Below are 25828 nucleotides of genomic sequence, written 5' to 3'. Positions count from 1 at the left end.
TCAGTTAAGTTCTGATGCCAGTTACCTGGACTTAGTGCAGACCCTACAGAGTCAAGGCGTGGTCTCCAGTAAGACAGCCCTCACTTCCCATGCCAGCCACTACGGGAGTGGGGGTCTGTGCCTCCGACTAACTAGCTACAAATGTGAGAGAGGGGGAAGTTCCTGCTAACTCCCTTGGGCTTCATAATTTACTAGAATGAGTCACAATTCAGGAAAGTATTATATTTATTTTATTATAACATACAAATGAGGATCAACCAAATGGAGAGAGAAACAGTGGGAGGTTCAAGGGAGTCCTAAGCATAGAACTTATAGACCTCCTCTTCTGGGATCAGGATGCAGCATCCTCAGGGTGTATCAGTGTGTCCATCATTCAGAAAGTTCTACACAGCGTCATTTGCCAGAGTTTTTATTGGAGTTTCTTATGTAGACATGAATGAATGACCACATGATTGAACTCAGTCTCCAGTCCCCACCTTCCCGAGGTCAGGCTGACTCCGGCCTCAGTCTTCTAATTACATGGTTGGTGTTGCAGGTGACCATCGGCTACACTCACTCATCTCATGTAGGAGCCAAGGGCCCACCATGAATCACAAAGACACTCCTTTCACTCAGGAAATTCCAAGGACAAAGTTGAGACCAATGCTTCATTATACAATATGTGCTTACTGAATTTCTTTTTCCTACACTTTATGAAAAATAATATGCCTTTAAACCAGAGTTCTTATTTCATGGAAGGCTGTGCATGTTTTTCCATAACTGATTCAAGACTATGTATATAAAACATTATTGTTGCTGAAATACTATATGCATACTCATGAATCCTAAAAGTAAGTAATTATGTCCATATTAATTATATGCAATTGTATACACAGATATATATAAATTTGTGTGTGTGTATCTGTATACGTGTATATACCTTTTTCTAAAATAATTTGTGTATCTAGTTTGGGTACTTTTTCTCTGAGTTTTCTTAAAACCCAATGTATCTTTGAAAAGACACTGCTACTAAACTTTCTAGGGTACTTGCCAAGAATAACTATTTTGTAGTAATTTTCTATGGATAATGCCCAGGGACTTATTAGTTATGCTAAAATAAATAATGTTTCTGATGGTACATCACATCCTCTAATATCACTGCAAAAATTAACTATTCTGCATAAGAAAATTTTCCACATGAATAAGATACTTTTTAAACTTTAACGTGTTATTGGAATGCTATAGTAAATTCAGTTTATTAAACTGAATGTATCAAGTATCATTTATACATTTTTCAGAACCAGCATCTGCTGTTGAGCTGTGCTGCCTCAGTCATGTCCTTGGAGGCACACTGAAGCATCTGGAGCTCCTTTTCCCTTCTGGAAGACCCAGTCTGGGTTTTCTAGTCTTTCCTTTGCTGTCCAGTCTCACTTTCCCTCTTGTGGAGCAGCACTCTCTCCTCTGTCCTTGTTACCATCAGAATGCGTTCCTGACGGGGGTTCCGAGGGTCTGACTGAGGACCACACACACAGTCTTTGTCCTTAGTTACCCTCAGTGGCCCTACTGCAGTCACATGCCCAGTCCACCAGAAACAGTCTCCTGGTGGCCATTTCTGTCTCAGGGTCTCCAAATTCCAAAGACAGTTGATGTCTGGAAGTTAGACATCCAGAGAAGTGGACTTTATTCCCCCAGAGTGGAGCATTTGACAAGAAACTGCTGCATTTCTTTACATTTTGAATTCAAGTATGAAAAAGTTTTTGAGTAAGATATTCATTTTTTTTTTAGTTGCTGAAACCACTTTCTTGAAGCATTTGGAGAGTTTTTGGTTGTATTAGTGAATATATCATTTTAAAGCATTTAATGTCTTTTTATAACAGATCCAGATATTACATTTTGGGGTTGAATTTCAATAAAGAATCAATCACTTTTCTAATGTTAGCGGCATAGTTTAGTTTCTAAAAAAAGGTAAAATTTATTGTAATTTCAGACTGAAATTAAGAAACAAATATAGTTACATTTAAAATGTGTTCAGTGTTTATTTTAAACACTTCTTTGAAATTAACCAATGATAATCAACTTACTTGGGAACATTATTTTTTTTCTGAAAATAATTGCTTATAAACATATAACCAAGTACATATAGTGCTGGTTAAATGAACTAACTGATCTGTTTCACAAATGTGAATACACCTCAGAATACTTGATTTTTTGTTTTGCAATGCGTATCTGAAAAAAGATGATCAGCACTTTTATAACGTGTGTATTAATATATGTATACCGAGTTGTTCTCCTGCTTTTTCATATTCAACACATTTAAATTAACTTCATTTCCCATAATATATTTAATTTTCCTTATAAGCCATTGCTAGTTTCAAACAGGTACTCAGCATTCTCCATTGAGATTATGTGCTGAGCACATTGGTGGCTCAGATGGTAAAGCGTCTGCCTGCAATGCAGGAGACCCGGGTTCGATCCCTGGGTTGGGAAGATCCCCTGGAGAAGGAAATGGCAACCCACTCCAGTACTTTTGCCTGGAAAATTCCATGGACCAAGGAGCCTGATAGGCTATAGTCCATGGGGTCGCAAAGAGTTGGACACAACTGAGTGACTTCACTTTGACTTTTCCCTTTCATCCAGGAGCAATGCCAATACAATAACACTCTTATAATATAAATACATCCCCCACTGTATTGTCATTATTCACATATGTAATTCCACCTTGAACCTGTAACGTTTAAAGTATATTGAAGCCATGTGCTCAGTCGCTAGTTGTGCCCAACTCTTTAACACCCCATGGACTGTAGCCTGCAGGCTCCTTTGTCCACAGGATTTCCCAGGCAAGAATACTGGAGTGGATTGCCATTTCCTTCTCCAGTATGAAGCCATGCTTCTTGTCAGTGTTGTATACTTTCCATCTCAGCATGTATACACGCTGATACAGTTGGCAATATCTACTGAGATGTTCTTTGAAGGAGAGAATGGAAGGCTAGATCCTCTGTTCCTGTACTCCTTTCTTTACATTTGTCATCAGGTAGAGACTTTCATCAGCTCTACATACCAAAGCTTTCCTTAGAACCACTTAGCACTTTTGTAATAGATGCATTTCCCCAACAGCTTCTCAGCACAAAGGTAATGAAAAAAGTCAAACCAGATTAACTTTTTCATAGTTTGAAGTCTAGTGCCTTCTTCTAAGTTTTCTGCATTCCATTTGGATCTTTGATTTTTTAAAAATTCACTAGAGTACTACCTTCAGGTAAAAATTGTAGTTATTATAATCATAGTTACAGTTATATAAGTACTTCATGTAGTAGTAAAAATACCCACTAAATTTATACATATATTTAATAAAAATCAACTAGAAGGCAGCAAAACATTTAAAATGTTGTTAAACAATTTCGCATCATTATAACATTATTGCTTTTTCTTTTATTCAAAGATTGTTTCTATTATGCCCTTTCCTTGTTCTTAAAAGTAACTTACCAAATTCATGATAATAAAAACTGAAAAAGGGTAATTTTACCATATGTCAAATTATGTCTCAAAACATCTGATTTTTAAAGAAGAGATGGTGGTTAGTTGATTTTTAAAAAAACAAAAGAACAAGAAATGTAGTGCTCACTTTGCTATATACCAGTCTCTATGTCAATAGTAAGATAAAATGTTCATGAGAACACATATTTTTTCTCTTGTGTTTCCAAACTTTCCTGTGTTGTTGTGTAGCTTCATTTAACGTTTGAAAGCAAGTTCTGAGAAACTGATTTAATTCAATCATTGGTGACAGATATTGAAAACAGGGGTAAAGGAGGGATAAATGTGTTGAAGCTTTTAATTTCTGTAAATAAAACCCCGTTTTGTTGTGCTTTGTAAGTTAATCAGTGAATTTATCTGATGCCAGTCAAATTTAGCTTTCCGTTTTCAAACAAAAGTATTAGAAAGGATCTGGTCACTTATGAGTCCACCCCCTTACCCTCACTAATCTTGGGCTTTGGATCCAGTGCTCTTAAAAATATATCTTCTTTTCTTAGAATTGATAGCCTAAGAATCGATGCTTTTGACCTGTGGTGTTGGAGAAGACTCTTGAGAGTCCCTTGGACTGCAAGGAGATCCAGCCAGTCCATCCTAAAGGATATCATTCCTGAATATTCACTGGAAGGACTGATGCTGAAGCTGAAGCTCCAGTACTTTGGCCACCTCATGCGAAGAACTGACTCATTGGAAAAGACCCTGATGCTGGGAAAGATTGAAGGAAGGAGGAGAAGGGGATGACAGAGGATGAGATAGTTGGATGGCATCACCAACTCGATGGACCTGAGTTTGAGCAAACTCTGGGAGTTGGTGATGGATGCGGAGGCCTGGTGTGCCGCAGTCCAAGGGGTTGCAAAGAGTCAGACACGACTGAGTGACTGAACTAAACTGAACTGATAGCCCTTAGAGCAGGCACGTACTCTGCATTGCCATTATTTTCTACTTCTTTGTCTCTTTGTGTGTGTGTGTGTGTGTCACTCAGTCGTGTCTTTGTCTCCCTAGATGCATACAAAGAATTCTCCTAGTATAGATAGGGATCCAATCCTATTCTTTGAATGCCCATACTTAGTGGGGTCTGGCACATGAAGGTACCCAGTCTGTGTTTGCAGTAGGATTGAAGGGCGAGGAGTGGAGTGTGAGGCAGACAGAAACATAAATGTTGCAAAGTGCTAAGTGTTCCTGCTTTCATTCCTGTCTATGAGCCCTGTTCTCTCACTTACTACATGCTTGTGGTAATAACAAAGTCATCTGGCTTGTACTGCTTTGTCAAGAACTACTGTGATGAAAGTCCAGACAAATAAATTATCTATTTGCTTCGCAAAATGCTTGGAAGGCATTTCCAGCCTGAGACTAATTTTAACATTGTGGTATAAAATAGTGAAAACGTTTCTCAGAATGGAATGGTTGCTCATTCAGTCTCTCAGTCATTTACGACTGACTCTGTGAGTCCATGGACTCTAGCACACCAGGTACCTCTGTCCTTCACTATCTCCCAGAGTTTACTCGGATTCCTGTACATTGAGTCAGTGATGTTATCTAACCATCTAATTCTCTGCCACCCCTTTCTCCTGTTGCCTTCAATCTTTCCCAGCCTCAGGGTCTTCACGACAGTAAAGGAGCTTAAGCTTCAGCCATCAGTCCCTCCAATGAATATTCAGGATTGATTTCCTTTAGTATTGACTGGTTTGATCTGCTTGCTGTCCAGGGGACTCTCAAGAGTCTTCTCCAACACCACAGTTTGAAAGCATGAATTTTTTGGCTCTCAGCTTGCTTTATGGTCTGACTCTCACGTACATAACTACTGCAAAAACTGTACCTTTGACTATATGGACCTTTGTGACAAAGTGATGTCTCTGCTTTTTAATATGCTTCCTAGGTCTCTCATAGCTTTCTTTCTAAGGAGCAAGCCTGTTTTAATTTCATAGCTGCAGTCACTGTCCCTGGTGATTTTGGAGCCCAGGAAAATAAAATCTGTCACTGCTTCCACTTTCTCCCCATCTGTTTGCCATGAAATGATGAGACTGTATGCTAGGATCTTAGTTTTTTGAATGTTGAGTTTTAAGCCAGCTTTTTCACTCTCTTCTTTCACCCTCATCAGCTGTGATTTTTCCGGTAGTCATGTATGGATGTGAGAGTTGGACTGTAAAGAAGGTTGGGCACAAAGAATTTATGCTTTTGAACTGTGGTGCTGGAAAGACTCATGAGAGTCCCTTGGACTGCAATGAGATCAAAGGAGATCAAGGAGTCAATCTGAAAGGAAATCAACCCTGAAAATTCATTGAAAGGACATGCTGAAGCTGAAACTCCAATACTTTGCGAAGTATTGGATGCGAAGAGCAGACCCATTGGAAAAGACCCTGATGCTGGGAAAGATTGAGGGCAGGAGGAAAAGGGAGCAACAGAGGATAGATGGTTGGATGGCATGGACAGACACAATGGACATAAGTTGAAGCAAACTCCTGGAGGTAGTAAAGGACAGTGAAGCGTGGCGTGCTGATGAGGTCACAAGAGCCAGACACCTCTTAGTGACTGAACAACAACAACGAGACTTGGACAGTTTGATCCATCTCACACAAGTCAAATAACTGGACCTTTTTTATATTTCCTTTAAAATGCTGTGTTTAACCCAAACATACTCCTCTTCCCCGGTCCTTCTAATATCAGAAAGATGTTAAAATAATTGTACATTTAGGTTTCTCGTTATGGACATGACTAAGTGACTAACACGTACGATGCTTCTGTACTAAAAGGAATTGTCTGCTAGCTGACTGCTATCTATGAGGAGTTTCCTTGGTAGAGGAAAGAAGATAAAGGTGCATCGTCAGATTCTTACACACCTCTACAGGATTAGTTCACAGTGAGCTTGAAATGCTCCCAACAGTTGACCATGGCACAGTACTTGAGTAATACCAGTAGCTTTCTTCCAGCTTCAGAGAGCCTTATGGATAAGGTCATAACTTTTTCACTTTGGGTAAAAACATAATGATGATGATGATGATGATAGGTGATACTTACTTGAAAGCTTGTGATCCTGTGCTGTCTTTAATATTGAGCCTCAAGAAACAGATTTCAGAGAAGTAGGTAAAGTTTGTTAATGAGAAAACCATCATTTTTTTTTATTATTTTATTTTTTAACTTTACAATATTGTATTGGTTTTGCCATATATCAAAATGAATCCGCCACAGGTATACATGTGTTCCCCATCCTGAACCCTCCTCCCTCCTCCCTCCCCATACCATCCCTCTGGGTCGTCCCAGTGCACCAGCCCCAAGCATCCAGTATCCTGCATCGAACCTGGACTGGCAACTCATTTCATATATGATATTATACATTCTCCCAAATCATCCCACCCTCTCCCTCTCCCACAGAGTCCAAAAGACTGTTCTATACATCAGTGTCTCTTTTGCTGTCTCGTATACAGGGTTATTGTTACCATCTTTCTAAATTCCATATATATGCATTAGTATACTGTATTGGTGTTTTTCTTTCTGGCTTACTTCACTCTGTATAATAGGCTCCAGTTTCATCCTCCTCATTAGAACTGATTCAAATGTATTCTTTTTAATGACTGAGTAATACTCCATTGTGTATATGTACCATAGCTTTCTTATCCATTCATCTGCTGATGGACATCTAGGTTGCTTCCATGTCCTGGCTATTATAAACAGTGCTGCGATGAACACTGGGGTACACGTGTCTCTTTCCCTTCTGGTTTCCTCAGTGTGTATGCCCAGCAGTGGGATTGCTGGATCATAAGGCAGTTCTATTTCCAGTTTTTTAATGAATCTCCACACTGTTCTCCATAGTGGCTGTACTAGTTTGCATTCCAACCAACAGTGTAAGAGGATTCCCTTTTCTCCACACCCTCTCCAGCATTTATTGCTTGTAGACTTTTGGATCACAGCCATTCTGACTGGTGTGAAATGGTACCTTATAGTGGTTTTGATTTGCATTTCTCTGATAATGAGTGATGTTGAGCATCTTTTCATGTTTGTTAGCCATCTGTATGTCTTCTTTGGAGAAATGTCTATGTAGTTCTTTGGCCCATTTTTTTATTGGGTCATTTATTATTCTGGAATTGAGCTATAGGAGTTTCTTGTATATTTTTGAGATTAGTTGTTTGTCAGTTGCTTCATTTGCTATTATTTTCTCCCATTCTGAAGGCTGTCTTTTCACCTTGCTTATAGTTTCCTTTGTTGTGCAGAAGCTTTTAAGTTTAATTAGGTCCCATTTGTTTATTTTTGCTTTTATTTCCAATATTCTGGGAGGTGGGTCATAGAGGATCCTGCTGTGATATATGTCAGAGAGTGTTTTGCCTATGTTCTCCTCTAGGAGTTTTATAGTTTCTGGTCTTACATTTAGATCTTTAATCCATTTTGAGTTTATTTTTGTGTATGGTGTTAGAAAGTGTTCTAGTTTCATTCTTTTACAAGTGGTTGACCAGTTTTCCCAGCACCACTTGTTAAAGAAGATTGTCTTTAATCCATTGTATATTCTTGCCTCCTTTGTCAAAGATAAAGTGTCCATATGTGCGTGGATTTATCTCTGGGCTTTCTATTTTGTTCCATTGATCTATATTTCTGTCTTTGTGCCAGTACCATACTGTCTTGATGACTGTGGCTTTGTAGTACAGCCTGAAGTCAGGCAGGTTGATTCCTCCAGTTCCATTTTTATTTCTCAAGATTGCTTTGGCTATTCGAGGTAGAAAACCATCATTTTTTAAACAAGGCTAATTAAGACAGATTTTTAATTATGTCATATATATCCCTTTAATTGATATTTTTATGTATACATGTTTCACACTTATTAAATTACTTCCTCTTGGAAACATGGCATAATGTCAAGATCCCAAATGCTGGCCCATTTAATGTTTAGAACTTTTAATCTAAGTTACCCACAAATTAGACTTAAGCCCCTTGGAACCAGTCTCTGGAATGCAGAGCTTTAGGCAGATTAACCATGCCATTATCTGGATAAAGCAAGATGGATTAATGCCCATTGGATCCTTTTTATTCTTTTTGACTTGGCACTTTGATCAAAAGGTCATTGACCAGTCTCTATCCTTCACTCCCTTTGAACTTTGGCTCACAATTCATCTCTAAGAAATCTTCCCTAATTAACTGCTCAGCTCTGATCAGCCTGTGCCTTCTACTCCCTCAGTATGGATCTGGCACCAAGGTTGTATGATTCTGTTGCAAACATAAGTTCATTGATTGTGTGTGTGTGTGTGTGTGTGTGTGTGTGTGATATGTGTATTATGCACGTGGTTCTTCTGTGTTCTCAGGCACTGTTTGTAGCTGGGCCGTGTGCAGTATTGTGCTGGGCTCTCTCACTGCCTTTTCCTGTGCTTTAGAAGCTAAAGCTGCATAGTAAGTAGCTGATAGAGAGTTAACTTCATTCTCCTCAGCTCCTTGATTGAAATCTACTGCCTTCTAATAGTTAAAAAAGGCTGAGTTTTTAAAACTTAGGGATATGTTTTTCACTTAATCATCAGGGTGACAACTGACCTTTTCCTTTATAGTATTCTGTTGAATTCATTCTCTTAGAAACTACTTATTATAATTGTATCTTATTTATTGCCTCTGTCTAATAAAATCTGGCATGTGGGATACGGAGCCAATGGCATATTATATTCCATGAACATTTAATGTAACATTTAGATAGGCACCTAGACTCTTTGATTTGGCTCCTGCCCTGTAATGATCCAATTTTCTCCTTCATCTCTTACATTTGCAGCAATTAGAATAATGTCATGTTGTGTTTTCATCCTTTCCATAGCTGCATGCTTATTTCTGAAAGTGTCAGACTGTACTGCTGCATGCTCTTGGCTAGCCCACATAAATTATCAAACTGTTGAATGTAATGAACTGTTACATTCTCAGTTTTCAGCAGTAAACTGTGAGCCACACCTCAATGTACAGTAACTTTTGTTATGTGATCGGCTTCCAAGGAGTGCCTAGCTTTGTCCCTTTTGGCATCTCTGTCCTTCTGTGTCAGAGACAGTAGGCAGCACCTTTCTAAGACAAAGGAAATTAAATTTCCTTCCTGCCTAGGTGAAGTTTCAAGGTTACGATTTTAAAAGACCAAAACAGAAAACGGAAACCCCGGCACAGTGCAGCAAGATACAGTCATCCCTCATGGGTAAATCGAGCTGCACAGTGCTTTCTAGAATCTGGCCTTTGCTACTGATCCATGGGCAGCATTCATCCTCATGTTCATAGTAAGGCTGCTGAACCTCCAAGTATTGCACCTTTTCTTCCAAGCAGAAACAGTGGTGAAGAGAGAAGGCTAAAGGGCATTCCACTGGGTTTTCCTGCTATTAAAGAGCTTTCCCAGAAGCCCTAACCAGTCACTTATATTTACATCTGTTTGACCAGAATTAGCCTTAAGAGAAACTGAAAAATAGACATTTTTAGTTGATCCATTGTCATTCTGAACAAAACTGAGGTTCTGTTGATGAAAAAGGAGGGATAAATGGGAAAAGAGTAAACAAGTAGATATAGCTACTTCAAAGATAATAAGTGTTTACAAAAATGTCAAGTTAACCTAGACTGAATTTCAACTGAAACAACAATTAGGAAACAGGCACCATTTGTCTGTAGCATGAATTTCATAATGTAAGTGTTGAGGTAACATTTTGCAGCATGTAAAGAAATGTTAATATTTCTCTACTACCCAAATAAATGTTAGTATACTTTGACTTTCACAGGCCCAACTCAGAAATAGAAAAATAGACGTAAGACATGTTTAATTCTGAAAGTAACCTACAAAAATATATGATGATTTTCCTACCAGAGAAGTATTTCCTCTTCCAAAGGCCCCCTAGTCTACAAAATGGGAGAGTAACAAGCAGTCATGGGACTATAGAAGCTGCCTCTCAACTTTCCTTCAATTCTAAAAGACCAAGATAGAGAGAAAAGCTCATCGCCTTCTGTTGAATGTACAGAGCCATTGTGCTTGTGTTCTGGGTTTCATTCTGTCTTCCTGGTATGTGTTCAGGCAAAGCACTTGAGCATTTTCCAGGTGACTGTATTTTACCTCTGTTGGGGATTTTCTTGTGCTGGTGTGTTTCAGTTTAATTTGACACCAAGCAGGAGGGCTACAGCGGCTTGTAAGTTAAATGTATATTGTCTCCAAAGAGAGGAGTTAATTTCAAGTTAATGTTTTATGAGATGTAAATATCTTGGAGCAAAAGAGTTCATCCATTTAATTATTACAAGAATGAACATTTAGGGTAAAAGTGGAACCCAGAGCAGACAAATTCTGGTAAAAGTAAAGTCCACAACAGAACAGAAAAGTGGGACCCCAGCCCACCTTGAAGCAGAACTAACTGTCCCCAAAGAGAGATTCTCAAAGCAAGTAGAAAGGAACCAAGATACACTCTGCCTTCTTTACACCCTTAAAACTCCTGGAAGAAACATAGGAAGTGAGCTCCCTGACATTAGCCTTGGCAGCTGTTTTCTGAGGTTCATACCAAAATGAGAAATCATCATGGGGCAAGCTTCAGCAAAGCAAAGAAAATCAACAAAGAGAAAATGTTTGCAAATCATATTGTGGTTGTTCAGTCATTAGGTAGTTTGTGACTCCTTGTGACCCCATGTACTGTAGCACGCCAGGCTTCTCTGTCCTTCACTATTTCTGAGAGTTTGCTCAAGCTCATGTCCGTTGAGTCAGTGATACCATTCAGCCGTCTCATCCTCTGTCCCCCCCTTCTCTTCCTGCCCCCAATCTTTCCCAGCATCAGGGTCCTTTCCAGTGAGTTGGCTCTTCGCATCAGGTGGCCAAAGTATCGGGGCTTCAGCATCAGTCCTTCCAATGAAGTGAAGTGAAGTCACTCAGTCGTGTCTGACTCTTAGTGACCCCATGGACTGTAGCCTACCAGGATCCTCCATCCATGGGATTTTCCAGGCAAGAATACTGGAGTGGGTTGCCATTTCCTTCTCCAGGAGATCTTCTCGACCCAGGGATTGAACCCAGGTCTCCCGCATTGTAGGCAGATGCTTTACCATCTGAGGCACCAGGGAAACTGGTGGCTTCCAATGAATATACCTGTTAAAAGGCTAATATCCAAAATACATAAAGAATTTACATATCTCAGTAGCAAAAAACAGTTCAATTAAAAAATAGAAGAGCTGAATAGACATTTTTCCAAAGACATAAACATGGCCAACAGGTACCTGAGAAGATACTCAACATCACTAATCATCAGAAAAATGAAATTTAAAACCATAGTGAGATATCACTTATACTTGTTAGAATGGTTATTCAGTTCAGTTCAGTCACTCAGTCGTGTCTGACTCTTTGCAACCCCATGAACCGCAGCATACCAGGCCTCCCTGTCCGTCACCAACTCCCAGAGTATCAAAACACAGATGATGGTGAGGACGTGGAGAAAAAGGGAACCCGTGTGCACTGCTGGTGTGAATCTAAACTGGCACAGCCACTATGGAAAACAATGTGGAGTTTCCTCAAAAACTTAAAAATAGAACTACTATATGATCCAACAGTTCCCACTCCTGAGTATTAGTGTTAACTAACTTGAAACACTAATTTAAAATAGTATGTGTACCCCTATGTCCATTGCAGCATTATTTACAATAGCCAAATAGCCAAGACACGGAAACAACCTAAATGCCATCCATGGATGAATAAATAAAAAAAGATTGAGCAAAAGAGACACTGATGTATAGAACAGTCTTATGGACTCTGTGAGAGAGGGAGAGGGTGGGAAGATTTGGGAGAATGGCATTTAAACATGTAAAATATCATGCATGAAACGAGTTGCCAGTCCAGGTTCGATGCACGATACTGGATGCTTGGGGCTGGTGCACTGGGACGACCCAGAGGGATGGAATGGGGAGGGAGGAGGGAGGAGGGTTCAGGATGGGGAACACATGTATACCTGTGGTGGATTCATTTTGATATTTGGCAAAACTAATACAATTACGTAAAGTTTAAAAATAAAATTAAATTAAAAAAAAAAAGATTGGGTACATATACATGTATGAAATTGACTGTTATTCAGCCTTAAAAAATAATGGAATTGTTCTGTTCGCAACAACATAGATGGACCTTAGGCATTATGCTAAGTGAAATAAGTCAGATAGTAAAAGATAAACACTGTATGGTCCATTTTATATGTAGAACCAAAAAACAGACAAACAACTGAGCTCCAAAAACAGAACAGATGTGTGGTTTCCTGAGGTGAAGAGATACCCCATGTCCAAGGTAAGAGAAACCCAAGTAAGGCGGTAGGCACTGAGAGAGATCATCAGAGGGCAGACAGACTGAAACTGCAATACAGACTACTAGCCAATCTGATCACATGGACCACAGCCTCAGTGAAGGTAGGCCATGCCATGTGGGGCCAGCAAGACAGATGGGTCATGGTGGAGAGGTCTGACAGAATGTGGTCCACTGGAGAAGGGAATGGCAAACCACTTCAGTATTCTTGCCTTGAGAATCCCATGAACAGTATGAAAAGGCAAAAAGATAGGACACGGAACAATGAACTCCCCAGGTCAGTAGGTGCCGAATATGCTACTGGAGATCAGTAGAAAAATAAATTCAGAAATAATGAAGGGATGGAGCCAAAGCAAAAACAACACCCAGTTGTGGATGTGACTGGTGATAGAAGCAAGGACCAATGCTGTAAAGAGCAATATTGCATAGGAACCTGGAATGTTAGGTCCAGGAAGCAAGGCAAACTGGAAGTGGTCAAGTGGGAGATGGCAAGAATGAATGTCGACATTCTAGGAATCAGCAAACTAAAATGGACTGGAATGAGGGAATTTAACTCATATGACCATTATATCTTCTATTGTGGGCAGGAATCCCTTAGACGAAATGGAGTAGCCATCGTAGTCAACAAAAGAGTCCAAAATGCAGTACGTGGATGCAATCTCAAAAACAACAGAATGATCTCTGTTCATTTCCAAGGCAAACCATTCAATATCACAGTAATCCAAGTCTATGCCCCAACCACTAATGCCAAAGAAGCTGAAGTTGAATGGTTCTATGAAGACCAACAAGACCTTTTAGAACTAACACCCAAAACAGATGTCCTTTTCATTATAGGGGACTGGAATGCAAAAGTAGGAAGTCAAGAAACACCTGGGGTAACAGGCAAATTTGGCTTTGGAGTACAGAATGAAGCAGGGCAAAGGCTAATAGAGTTTTGCCAAGAGAATGCACTGATCATAGCAAACACCCTCTTCCAACAACACAAGAGAAGACTCTACACGTAAATATCACCAGATGGTCAACACAGAAATCAGATTGATTATATTCTTTGCAGTCAAAGATGGAGAAGCTCTATACAGTCAGCAAAAACAAGACCAGGAGTGGACTGTGGCTCAGATCATAAATTCCTTGTTGCCAAATTCAGACTTAAATTGAATAAAGGGGGGAAAACCACTAGACCATTCAGGTATGACCTAAATCAAACTCCTTATGATTATACAGTGGAAGTGAGAAATAGATTTAAGGGACTAGATCTGATAGAGTACCTGATGAACTATGGATGGAGGTTCGTGACATTGTACAGGAGACAGGGATCAAGACCATCCCCATGGAAAAGAAATGCAAAAAGGAAAAATGGCTTTCTGAGGACACCTTACAAATAGCAGTGAAATGAAGAGAAGTGAAAAGCAAAGGAGAAAAAGATATACCCATTTGAATGCAGAGTTCCAAAGAATAGCAAGGAGAGATAAGAAAGCCTTTCTCAGTGATCAATGCAAAGAAATAGAGGAAAACAATAGAATGGGAAAGACTAGAGATCTCTTCAGGAAAATAAGACATACCAAGGGAATATTTCATGCGAAGATGGGCTCAATAAAGGAAAGAAATGATAGGGACCTGATAGAAGCAGAAGATATTAAGAAGAGGTGGCAAGAATACACAGAAAAACTGTACAGAAAAGATCATGACCCAGTTAATCACGATGGTGTATTCACTCACCTAGTGCGAGATCCTGGAATGTGAAGTCAAGTGGGCCTTAGGAAGCATCACTACGAACAAAGGTAGAGGAGGTGATGGAATCCCAGTTGAGCTATTTCAAGTCTGAAAAGGTGATGCTGTAAAAGTGCTGCACTCAATATGTCAGCAATTTTGGAAAACTCAGCAGTGGCCACAGGACTGGAAAAGGTCAGTTTTCATTCCAATCCCAAAGAAAGGCAATGCCAAAGAATGCTCAAACTACCTCACAATTGTACTCATCTCACATGCTAGGAAAGTAATGCTCAAAATTCTCCAAACCAGGCTTCAGCAAAACATGAATTGTGAACTTCAGAAAAGGCAGAGGAACCAGAGATCAAATTGCCAACATCGATTGGATCATCAAGAAAGCAAGAGAGTTCAAGAAAAACATCTATTTCTGCTACATTGACTATGCCAAAGCCTTTGACTCTGTAGATCACAATAAACTGTGGAAGATTCTGAAAGAGATGGGAATACCAGACCACCTGACCTGACTCTTGAGAAACCTATGTGCAGGTCAGGAAGCAACAGTTAGAACTGGACATGGAACTACAGACTGGTTCCAGATAGGAAAAGGAGTACATCAAGGCTGTATATTGTCACCCTGCTTATTTAACTTATATGCAGAATACATCATGAGAAATGCTGGGCTGGAAGAAGCACAAGCTTGAATAAAGATTGCCAGCAGAAATATCAATAACCTCAGATATGCAGATGCCACCACCCTTATGGCAGAAAGTGAAGAACTAAAGAGCCTCTTGATGAAAGTGAAAGTGGAGAGTGAAAAAGTTGGCTTAAAGTGCAACATTCAGAAAACTAAGATCATGGCATCCAGTCCCATCTCTTCATGGCAAATAGATGGGGAAACAGTGGAAACAGTGTCAGACTTTATTTTTCTGGGCTCCAAAACCACTGTGGATGGTGACTGCAGCCATGAAATTAAAAGAGGCTTACTCCTTGGAAGGAAAGTTATGACCAACCTAGATAGCATATTCAAAAGCAGAGACATTACTTTGCCGACAAAGCTCCCGCTAGTTAAGACTATGGTTTTCCCTGTGGTCATGTATGGATGTGAGAGTTGGACTGTGAAGAAAGCTGAGCGCCGAAGAATTGATGCTTTTGAACTGTGGTGCTGGACAAGACTCTTGAGAGTCCCTTGGACTGCAAGGAGATCCAACCAGTCCATCCTACAGGAGATCAGTCCTAGGTGTTCATACGAAGGATTGATGTTGAAGCTGAATCTCCAATACTTTGGCCACCTAATGCAAAGAGCTGACTCATTGGAAAAGACCCTGATGCTGGGAAAGATTGAGGGCAGGAGGTGAAGGGGACAACAGAGCATGAGATGGTTGGATGGCATCACCAACTCAATAGACATGAGTTTGGGAAGGCTCCAGGAGTTGGTGATGGACAGGGAGGCCTGGCATGATGCAGTCCATGGGGTCGCAAAGAATCAGACATGACTGAGCGACTGAACTGAACTGAGATGAAATTCTGGTGCAGAATGGGTCAAAGGAGTCAAAAGGTGCAGATTTCCAGTTGTAAAATGAAAAAGGGTTGAATGCAGATGTACAGCATGGTGACTATAGTTAATAACCCTGTATTGCATATTTTAAAGTGGCTAGGAAAATCAATCTTGAAATTTATTAGCATGGGAATTTTGTAACTGAGTGTGGTGTTAACTGGACTTCCTGTGGAAATCATTTTGCAGTATATACAAATATTGTATCAGTACATTGTATACATGAAACTAATATGTTATGTCAATTATACCTCAATTAAAAATAGAAAGTAGCAGTTATCTGTATGTACTTGTTTCTTTATCAGACAGCCTTGTTGAAGATACATTCCTCTGGGCTTTGAAAGAATGTTTCTTCATTTGTGTATTACTATAGTGGATAAATAGATGGGGAAACAGTGGAAACAGTGTCAGACTTTGTTTTTTTGGGCTCCAAAATCACTGCAGATGGTGACTGCAGCCATGAAATTAAAAGACACTTACTCCTTGGAAGGAAAGTTATGACCAACCTAGATAGCATATTCAAAAGCAGAGACATTTGCCAACAAAGGTCCATCTAGTCAAGGCTATGGTTTTTCCTGTGGTCATGTATGGATGTGAGAGTTGGACTGTGAAGAAGGCTGAGCGCCAAAGAATTGATGCTTTTGAACTGTGGTGTTGGAGAAGACTCTTGAGAGTCCCTTGGACTGCAAGGAGATCCAACCAGTCCATTCTGAAGGAGATCAGCCCTGGGATTTCTTTGGAAGGAATGATGCTAAAGCTGAAACTCCAGTACTTTGGCCACCTCATGCGAAGAGTTGACTCATTGGAAAAGACTGATGCTGGGAGGGATCGGGGGCAGGAGGAGAAGGGGACGACAGAGGATGAGATGGCTGGATGGCATCACTGACTCGATGGACGTGAGTCTGGGTGAACTCCGGCAGTTGGTGATGGACAGGGAGGCCTGGCATGCTGCGATTCATGGGGTTGCAAAGAGTTGGATATGACTGAGCAACTGAACTGAACTGAACTGAATCGTGGATAAATTTGGTGAATGTTTCCAGAATATTTCTTAATAAGCAAATGAGAAAGCCAATTTATATAGTTACATACTTCTTGTATTCCCTTATGTTCTGTTTTCCTTTGTGCACTTTTAGGGCTTCCTTTGATTTATCTCACTTTCAGCCATCTAGTTCAGTTCAGTTCAGTCGCTCAGTCGTGTCTGACTGTTTGCAACCACATGAATCGCAGCGCGCCAGGCCTCCCTGTCCATCACCATCTCCCGGAGTTCACTCAGACTCACGCCCATCTAGTCAGTGATGCTATCCAGGCATCTCATCCTTTGTAGTCCCCTTTTCCTCCTGCCCCCAATGCCTCCCAGCATCAGAGTCTTTTCCAGTGAGTCAACTCTTCGCATGAGGTAGCCAAAGTACTGGAGTTTCAGCTTTAGCATCATTCCTTCCAAAGCTATCTAAGCCAAATAATTTTTACAAGAATCACATTCATTTTTTCTCATGACCCATGTATCTGATTCAAATTTAATCATACTCCCTCCTGGCTTGTATAGCCTCAGAATGAGATTACATCTGGTTGTTTACAGGTCATAACCCTAAGCACTTTCGAACTGTGTTATATTGATATTTTGAAACGTGTTCCTAGAATCCAGCCAACAAAGATCCTGATAATATTATTGACAGAAGTATCAGGCTTTGGAAATCTTTGGGAAGAGGTTGAATTCAACACACAAGACTTGGTGTGTGTAAGACTCTTTGCCAAGTGTTCTCAGATTCATCTCAGTAACAAATTATAGCAACAATGTAGAGAAAGGTCTGGAACTCTGTAAACGTATGGAAAGAAACTCATGCACCAAGATCATAAAGTTTTTGGAAAAATTTTTTTCCTTTCTCTCCCAACCCCAAGCAAAGGAACAGGAAGACAGAAGGTGTTAAATAAGTCAAGTGTTTTTGTTTAAAAAAAAAAAAAAAGTTGATCCCTTTATTTGGCTTTTTCTGAGCTAAACTACTGCAATATTTTTTAAAAGGAGTTTGTTGTTTTTCTGTAGGTACAAGCCAATTATGATGTGGCACGCTATGAAAATATGTTCTCTGTGCTCTGGGTTCTGGAGCAACTTCTTCAAAAGGAAAACAAAGAAGACAACTCTTCAAAAATGGGGCATGAGGATCAAGAAATCAAGAAATTTCTTCAGAAGCATGATGAAACTGTTCTCAAACTCTCTGATGCATTTCCTTTATTTACTTTTTATTTGTGGAGACTGGGCATTCTCTTGAACTCAGTAGAAATAGGAACTGTTGGAAATGACTCACTACCTTAGCAGTTTACCAAATAAACAGAAGCATACTAAAGTTGAATATATGAAGATCTTGTGCTTAAATGTTTTCAAGAATATTTTTAAATGAGCATTTTAAATGGATCCCTAAAGACAATCATTAATTTAATTTAATAATCCTAAACTGTGTATAAAAAGATTATGAGTCATATTTCTTTACTAAAATCAGCCAGTTTCAGTTGAGAATGCCCCCCCCTTCAGCTTAGTCCTCCGGAACTGTGTATTGCAATACATTTACTCAACGCAATCTAGCTCTGTTATTCTCTAAAATGGACCGTTAATTGTCTTTCTTATTAAAAAATTGCATTTTAAAAGACTTTCAAAATGGCAACCCACTCCAGTGTTCTTGCCTGGAGAATCCCAGGGACGGGGGAGCCTGGTGGGCTGCCATCTATGGGGTCACACAGAGTCAGACACGACTGAAGTGACTTAGCAGCTTAGCAGGTGCTAAAAGGTAACAGAAGATGTCTTATGTTTTGTTACTTCATCAACAGAGCATTTATAATAAGTGGTTATAAATAAGATTTTTTTCAACTTTTTTTCTTAGTTTCACTCATTTTCTATTGTCTTAGATGGGGTTCATGCAGAAACAGAAAAGTTGTTAGCATTTGTAAAGCTAATGGCCTTTAATTTCATATAATCAACATATTTGTCAAGTCCTTTTGAAAATACTAGTCATTTAAAATGTTCCATTTGTTTTTCAACAAATGTTTGTTTTGATTCTGTTGATTACATAAAATATTCCTGTTACTGTTAAAATGTAGTTATTATATGTAATTAAGTCATTAAGTCATTTTCACAAATTCCAACATCAGTCTAGAAATATACTTTATATTTATTAAAAGTATATTTATACTTATTTAAAGTATTGGTTGGATTTCTCAGTTACACACTTTCATTGACATTGTCAGTTATTAAAATTATAACCAACTAACTTAATTAGCATACATTAGATACTTTCGTGTAGTGCAATTTAGCAAATACAGCAAATACAAATTTGCTTTATTGATTATATGTGATATTGTTTCATAAGTTAGTTACCTTTCCTGAATGTCATTGGTATTTTACAAAATCATTATTATTACCTGATACATATTTGTGGAGTTATTTCTATCTTTCTACAAAAAATAAAACCTTTTTTTGGTAATACTGAAACAAAATCTTATCAGTCAACTTTATTGTATAACAAAGAATCACTAAGTCTTAATGTTATACAGCAATAAATGTTGCTTTCTCAGATGTCTGTGGGTCACGTGGCGGTCAGTTCATCTGTTCCTGCTGAAAACTCTGCGCCATCAGCAGATCCCACCGGGTTAGACTCTGTGTTGTATACAGGGCTTTGTTTTCATCCACATGTGCTTATTCTGGGTCCCATGTGGAAGGAGATAGAAGCAACTGCTCAGGAAGATCTGCTATGGCAGTGGCAGGTAGGCGAGAGGAAAAGGGCTAGGCCCACAGGTATGGACCAGGTACATCAAAGGGTTAAGCCCAGAGCAAAAGGACAGACAACTACCCTCTACCTTGAGTAGGAAGATTTGCAAAGTTACATGGCAGTGGGCACTGGATCCATGAGAAGGTGGAGAATTAGGGCAAATAATTTGTTCCACCTCACATACTAGTTGAACGTAAGGGGGATATTTTAGATCCTAAATTAGAAGGAATTTATTTTAGTATTGAATTCCTGGGAACAACTCTGAAGATCTGTATAAATCCCATGACATCACCCCATCCTCTTTCTTCCGTAGTAATTAGAAGAGGTTGGTAAGTACACAAGCAGCAGCAGTGGCCCTTTTCCCACTGCAGTCAGCCAACATGATCGTTACAGGCAAGAGCAAAAATCTGACTCCCCAAGAGAACCTTGGGATGTTGCTCCTACTTTAACCTTTGCTTCCTTTTGCTTTTGTTCAGTAAAAGGATACTGTGTGTACATAATGGCCTGCCTCAATGAACCCAGCCCTTCTATCTGAATATTAAACCAAGGTACCTTTGTTTCAGGAAACATCCTGACCCTGCCCACTTGTGGATGGCTATAGGAGGGAAGAAATTAACAGATCCATTCCCTCTCTGAGGCTGGCCATTCTGGGAAACATCCTGACCCTGTCCACTTGTGGATGGCTACAGGAGGGAAGAAATTAACACATCCATTCCCTCTCTGAGTCTGGCCATTCCAGGAGATACATCCAAGACTTGTGACCTTTTTACTTTACTTCCTCACCCTGCTCTCTCTCTGACTCTAATAGAACCTGACATCCAGACCCCAATAAGATCATTATGCTGAGACATTAATCTGCCATTTTCTCGGTCTGCCAGCTTTTCAAATAAAGTCATTATTCCTTTCCCCAACACCTCATCTCCAACTTATTGGCCTTTTCTGTGGCAAGCAGAGTGAGCTTAAACTCAGTAACATAATGACCCTAAGAATAATTCCAGTAGTCTTCACAGCTTCATGGTCTGAAAATTAGCCTAAAAAAGTATATTTATTACATAAGAAAAGATTTTGGAGTCATCATCAATGTACAATATGGAGATACATTTGATTTCCATTTGGTATTGGGCTTCCCTGGTGGCTCAGTTGGTAAAGAGTCTGCCTGCAATGTGGGAGACCTGTGTTCAGTCACTGGGTTGGGAAGATCCCCTGGAGAAGGGAATGGTGACCCACTCCAGTATTCTTGCCTGGAGAATTCCAGGGACAGAGGAGCCTGGTGGGTTACAATCCATGGGGTCAAAAAGAATTGGACATGACTGAGTGACTAACACTTTTCACTTTTATGTAAACACAACTTCAGTCATTTCTACAATACTTAATCCTTCATTATCCTGTGTTCCCATCTGTAACACTGTTAATTGTGCAGTATATGTATTATTGAGGTCTAAATCTCTTGCTAGTGAAAAGATGATCAAATGAGACACATATCTGTTTCAATAAAATGGTAAAAAAAAAAAAAAAGAATAAATGAATGATGTAAGCTAGAATTAACAGTATTTAGGAATGTTGTAGCAATGAAGACTTGGCAGTCACCTTTGGGAGGCAATGAAATTGGATGTAGGATAGGATGGGAAATAAAGAGGACAGAGAAGACTACTAAAAATGGAGGAAATCATAAAAGTGTTAAGTGTTACACTCATATAGTATTTATTATATACAAAATACATATATTTGTAAGAAACAGATACACTGATCTAAGCATTTTACGTATATTTACTCATTTGATTCTCCCAACAACCCTGTGTGAGAGGTAACATTATTCTCTCCATTTTAGAGATGAGGAACTCAGGCAAACCAGGAAGGAACCACTTGGGTTTTGCCCCCAGGAATTTTGTCTTTGCAGTCCACTCTCCTTAACAGCTGTCCTGGCAATTCATGAAACTCACAAATACCTTTGTAATTGTCACTGAAGCTTGATACGCCTTATTCTAGGATGGTGGTTCATTGTTAGCTTATTTTGGATTCTTAAACCTGTACCGAGCAGCTGTCCTTCTCTGGATTGTAACATTTTACTATAGTCAAAGACTCCGTAGATGTGTTATAGAGCATCTTTCAAGAATAATGTTCTAAAAAACTGCAAATCTCTCTCTAAAGACAGAGTAGGTGGACCATCAGCATGCTGTGCTCAGCTCAGTGAGGAGAGAAAACACATCTGATTGTTTTGTTCTTGGACCTATAAAGAGATGCAGTTCTTTCATAAGTTACTGTACTTTTTAATCATGTTTGTTGCCATCCTATAAATAAGGGCAGTATATTCCTAAAGAGGCAAACAAAAAAGCCTTTCACATTTCCAGATTTTTGTGTATATCTGCAGATCTTTTAAAATATTTACAGCTGTGATTTATGAAAATGTGGTTTCATTTATTCAACAACTATTAAGCACCAACTTTGTGAAAATGAATTACTTGTACATATGAAAAATAAGCATACTAAATTGTATCTTTTATCATACTTATAAAACAAATTTCTTTTAACAGTATAGTAACCCAACAACATCAGTAGTTTGGTGAAGGAGATTATTAGGATGATGATATTTACCTAATACTGAAAAATAGATAGGATTTTTATTATTTTTGAAAGTCAATTCATTATTTTAAAATTATTTTTAGTATTGGACAACATTAACTTTATCTGGCCAATAAATGGGCTACTCTTTTAAAAATTGTCTAAATACTATAGAATATGATTGATACATAGGAAATAACCTTGGTCTCTTGTCTTTCATTTAATATAAATGTGCCCTACATTGTTTTAAGAGTCAACTACTAATAGGAAGTAAGACTTGGAAAAAAAAAATTAGTCTAACATTAAAGACATCAAAATTGATTTTATAATGATACATGTTCTGAATTTGTAATATTTTGTTTTGATATTTTAATCTAATTTATGTTGTAGCTATTTAACCAGTGGTGAACTTCTGATGTATTTTAATCCATAGTTGTATTCCATGTGTGTGTCACACACACACATGCTCAGTCATATCCTATTTTTTAGGACCCCAGGACTACACTCTGCCAGGTTCCTCTTGTCCATGGAATTTTCTAGGAAAGACTACTAGAGTGGGTTACCATTTCCCTCTCATAGCGAATCCCCTCTCATAATGAATCCATTTTAGCATCAAGATTTACATAGATAACACTAACCTGAGTTATCTCCAGCATAAAGCAGTGGTTCTCAAATATGGGCCCCAGGCCAGCAGCATCACCAACACTTGAGAACCTATTAGGAATACAAATTCTAGGGCCCCACACCAGACTTGCTTTAGGAACAGAAAGGCTAGGGTGAAGCCCCAAATTTGTAAAAACAGGAGGGCTTGTTACATACAAAATCATTCAGAAAGTAGAAATTCAGTCATCCCAAATTACTGAATTTTTAAACTTCCCTAGTGAGTGCCTTAAAATTCCAAAGGAGGATTTGGGAAAACTAAATTATTCATGATTTACTTAAAATGAGTAGCAGTTTTATAAACATTAACCTGAATAGCACTTTAAAAATGAACATCTTTACACTTAGCTTTTGGTTCCTTTACTAAAATAATTACTGTCTGTTGGTGGTATTTTAAAAAATTACATAATCTGAGTTTAAGAGATATAAACTAATAGCTTTCTGTATTAGTCTTAGTATGGAGTAAGAAGCAGGCAGAGATGCAGACAGGATGTTACTTTAAGGTGAGATATTAAGCATCCCAAATAGTATCAGAATATTTCTTTTATTCCAGAAGATCTGTTTTTATACATACAATAAGCTTAGCTTAGTTATATGGTTCTATTTCTCAACCCTGGAGTTGAAATTCTATCTTCTTTCACTCCTTCTGGAATATGGTGAGTTATAAATAAATAATTGGTAAACAATGGCCTGTTCTCAACTGTTGTGCTAAATTTATTTTCACCACTTTTTTGAGTCTTTATCAAGTTACCGTAATCTCCAGAGTGACCCAAAGACAGCACCCCTGATGTGATGAGGGAACAGAACCGTCACTTCTTTTAGCTTTAACAACTTGCTAAGACATTTTCATGAATGATCAATCGCTTCAGGAACACTCGAAACACCAGCACGGAAGAGGATGTATTTGTTCTCTCTCTTTCAGACTCTCACTCAACTTCAACATTCCTTCTGTAAAAAGAGATCCAAACCTCTCGAAATGGTCTCTCATTTGATAAAACATACCTCATCGTCCTTAAGCACTGAAAGCTAACTTGTATTGAGGACAGAATGCAGTTTCTAGAGGACTCCAGAGCCAAGTCACTCTCCTGGGAGAGTAACCACGGTCCATTAACACGTGTGGTTTGTCCGTTTCCACAGTGGCACATGACCAAGAAGTTAGCTTGCCATAGCTGACTAGGCATCTCATCAAGTAACTTGACAAAGTCTACAAAAGAGCTCCAGAGACTAGACAGAGAAAATACAGGAATTCTGATTATACCAAAAAGAAAAAAGCTAGAAGTAATTATAGAAATGTGAGAATGTCTCCAGCTCCAAATGAATGTATTGATATTTCCATGTGAAAAGTTAAAAATAGTTTCTGAGGCTAGTATGAGCTTGGCTTATGACCCACTTTCCTTTTAAATTTTTTTTTTAATTTTATTTTATTTTTAAACTTTACATAACTGTATTAGTTTTGCCAAATATCAAAATGAATCCACCACAGGTATACATGTGTTCCCCATCCTGAACCCTCCTCCCTCCTCCCTCCCCATTCCATCCCTCTGGGTCGTCCCAGTGCACCAGCCCCAAGCATCCACTATCGTGCATCGAACCTGGACTGGCAACTCGTTTCATACGTGATATTTTACATGTTTAAATGCCATTCTCCCAAATCTTCCCACCCTCTCCCTCTCCCACAGAGTCCATAAGACTGTTCTATACATCAGTGTCTCTTTTGCTGTCTCGTACACAGGGTTATTGTTACCATCTTTCTAAATTCCATATATATGCGTTAGTATACTGTATTGGTGTTTTTCTTTCTGGCTTACTTCACTCTGTATAATAGGCTCCAGTTTCATCCACCTCATTAGAACTGATTCAAATGTATTCTTTTTAATGGCTGAATAATACTCCATTGTGTATATGTACCACAGCTTTCTTATCCATTCATCTGCTGATGGACATCTAGGTTGCTTCCATGTCCTGGCTATTATAAACAGTGCTGCAATGAACACTGGGGTACACGTGTCTCTTTCCCTTCTGGTTTCCTCAGTGTGTATGCCCAGCAGTGGGATTGCTGGATCATAAGGCAGGTCTATTTCCAGTTTTTTAAGGAATCTCCACACTGTTCTCCATAGTGGCTGTACTAGTTTGCATTCCCACCAACAGTGTAAGAGGGTTCCCTTTAGAGTCTCTTTCACATGTAACATGTAACCCATGTGCCTTTGCAGCATCATTTATTAAGTCTGGTCATAATACTCAGCATTTAGTATGGTATGTGCTAGACACTTTACTCAGTTCTTGACCTTTATTATTTTGCTTAATCCTTCTAACAACCTTATGAGATAAGTATTATCATGCCCAGTTGGATGAGGAAGCAAGCTCAGAGCATGTAAGTAATTAGCTCATGGTCACAAGGCTGGAAACAAAAATCAGAGCCAAGATCCAAAGAGGCAATAAACAACTGAGTCAAGAGTCTGCACTCAAAATAGAGACACAGACGTGGAGAACAAACGTGTGGATAATCAAGGAGGGGAATGGGGTTGAAGTGAATTGGGAGGTGGAAATTGACATATACACGGCTGCTGCTGCTAAGTCGCTTCAGTCGTGTCCGACTCCATGCGACCCCATAGACGGCAGCCCACGAGGCTCCCCTGTCCCTGGGATTCTCCAGGCAAGAACACTGGAGTGGGTTGCCATTTCCTTCTCCAATGCATGAAAGTGAAAAGTGAAAGTGAAGACGCTCAGTCGTATCTGACTCTTAGCGACCCCATGGACTGCAGCCTACCAGGCTCCTCCGTCCATGGGATTTTCCAGGCAAGAGTACTGAAGTGGGTTGCCATTGCCTTCTCCGACATATACACTACGATG

At 39.2% G+C, this 25828-nt stretch overlaps 1 protein-coding gene across 3 annotated transcripts in view; it reads left to right on the top strand.

Annotated features, from left to right (window-relative positions):
* Positions 1-25828, top strand: part of MEI4 (meiotic double-stranded break formation protein 4) — a 334353-nt gene that overhangs the window by 225224 nt on the left and 83301 nt on the right. For 2 of the 3 annotated variants that reach the window (XM_006075221.3, XM_044924498.1), the window contains exon 5: positions 18043-19566. The exons of the other annotated variant lie outside the window; for it this stretch is intronic. In XM_006075221.3, coding sequence (XP_006075283.1) covers positions 18043-18312 — 270 coding nt within the window. In that variant the 3' untranslated portion in view covers positions 18313-19566. Of the gene's footprint in view, positions 1-18042; positions 19567-25828 lie in introns of those variants that run through there. 3 annotated transcript variants of the gene reach the window in all.

This window comes from Bubalus bubalis, chromosome 10 (genome assembly GCF_019923935.1).
Source record: "Bubalus bubalis isolate 160015118507 breed Murrah chromosome 10, NDDB_SH_1, whole genome shotgun sequence".
In the NCBI taxonomy this organism is placed as follows: Eukaryota; Metazoa; Chordata; class Mammalia; order Artiodactyla; family Bovidae; genus Bubalus; species Bubalus bubalis.
Note: the sequence above shows the minus strand (reverse complement) of the source record. Positions and strands in the feature narration are given on the sequence as shown.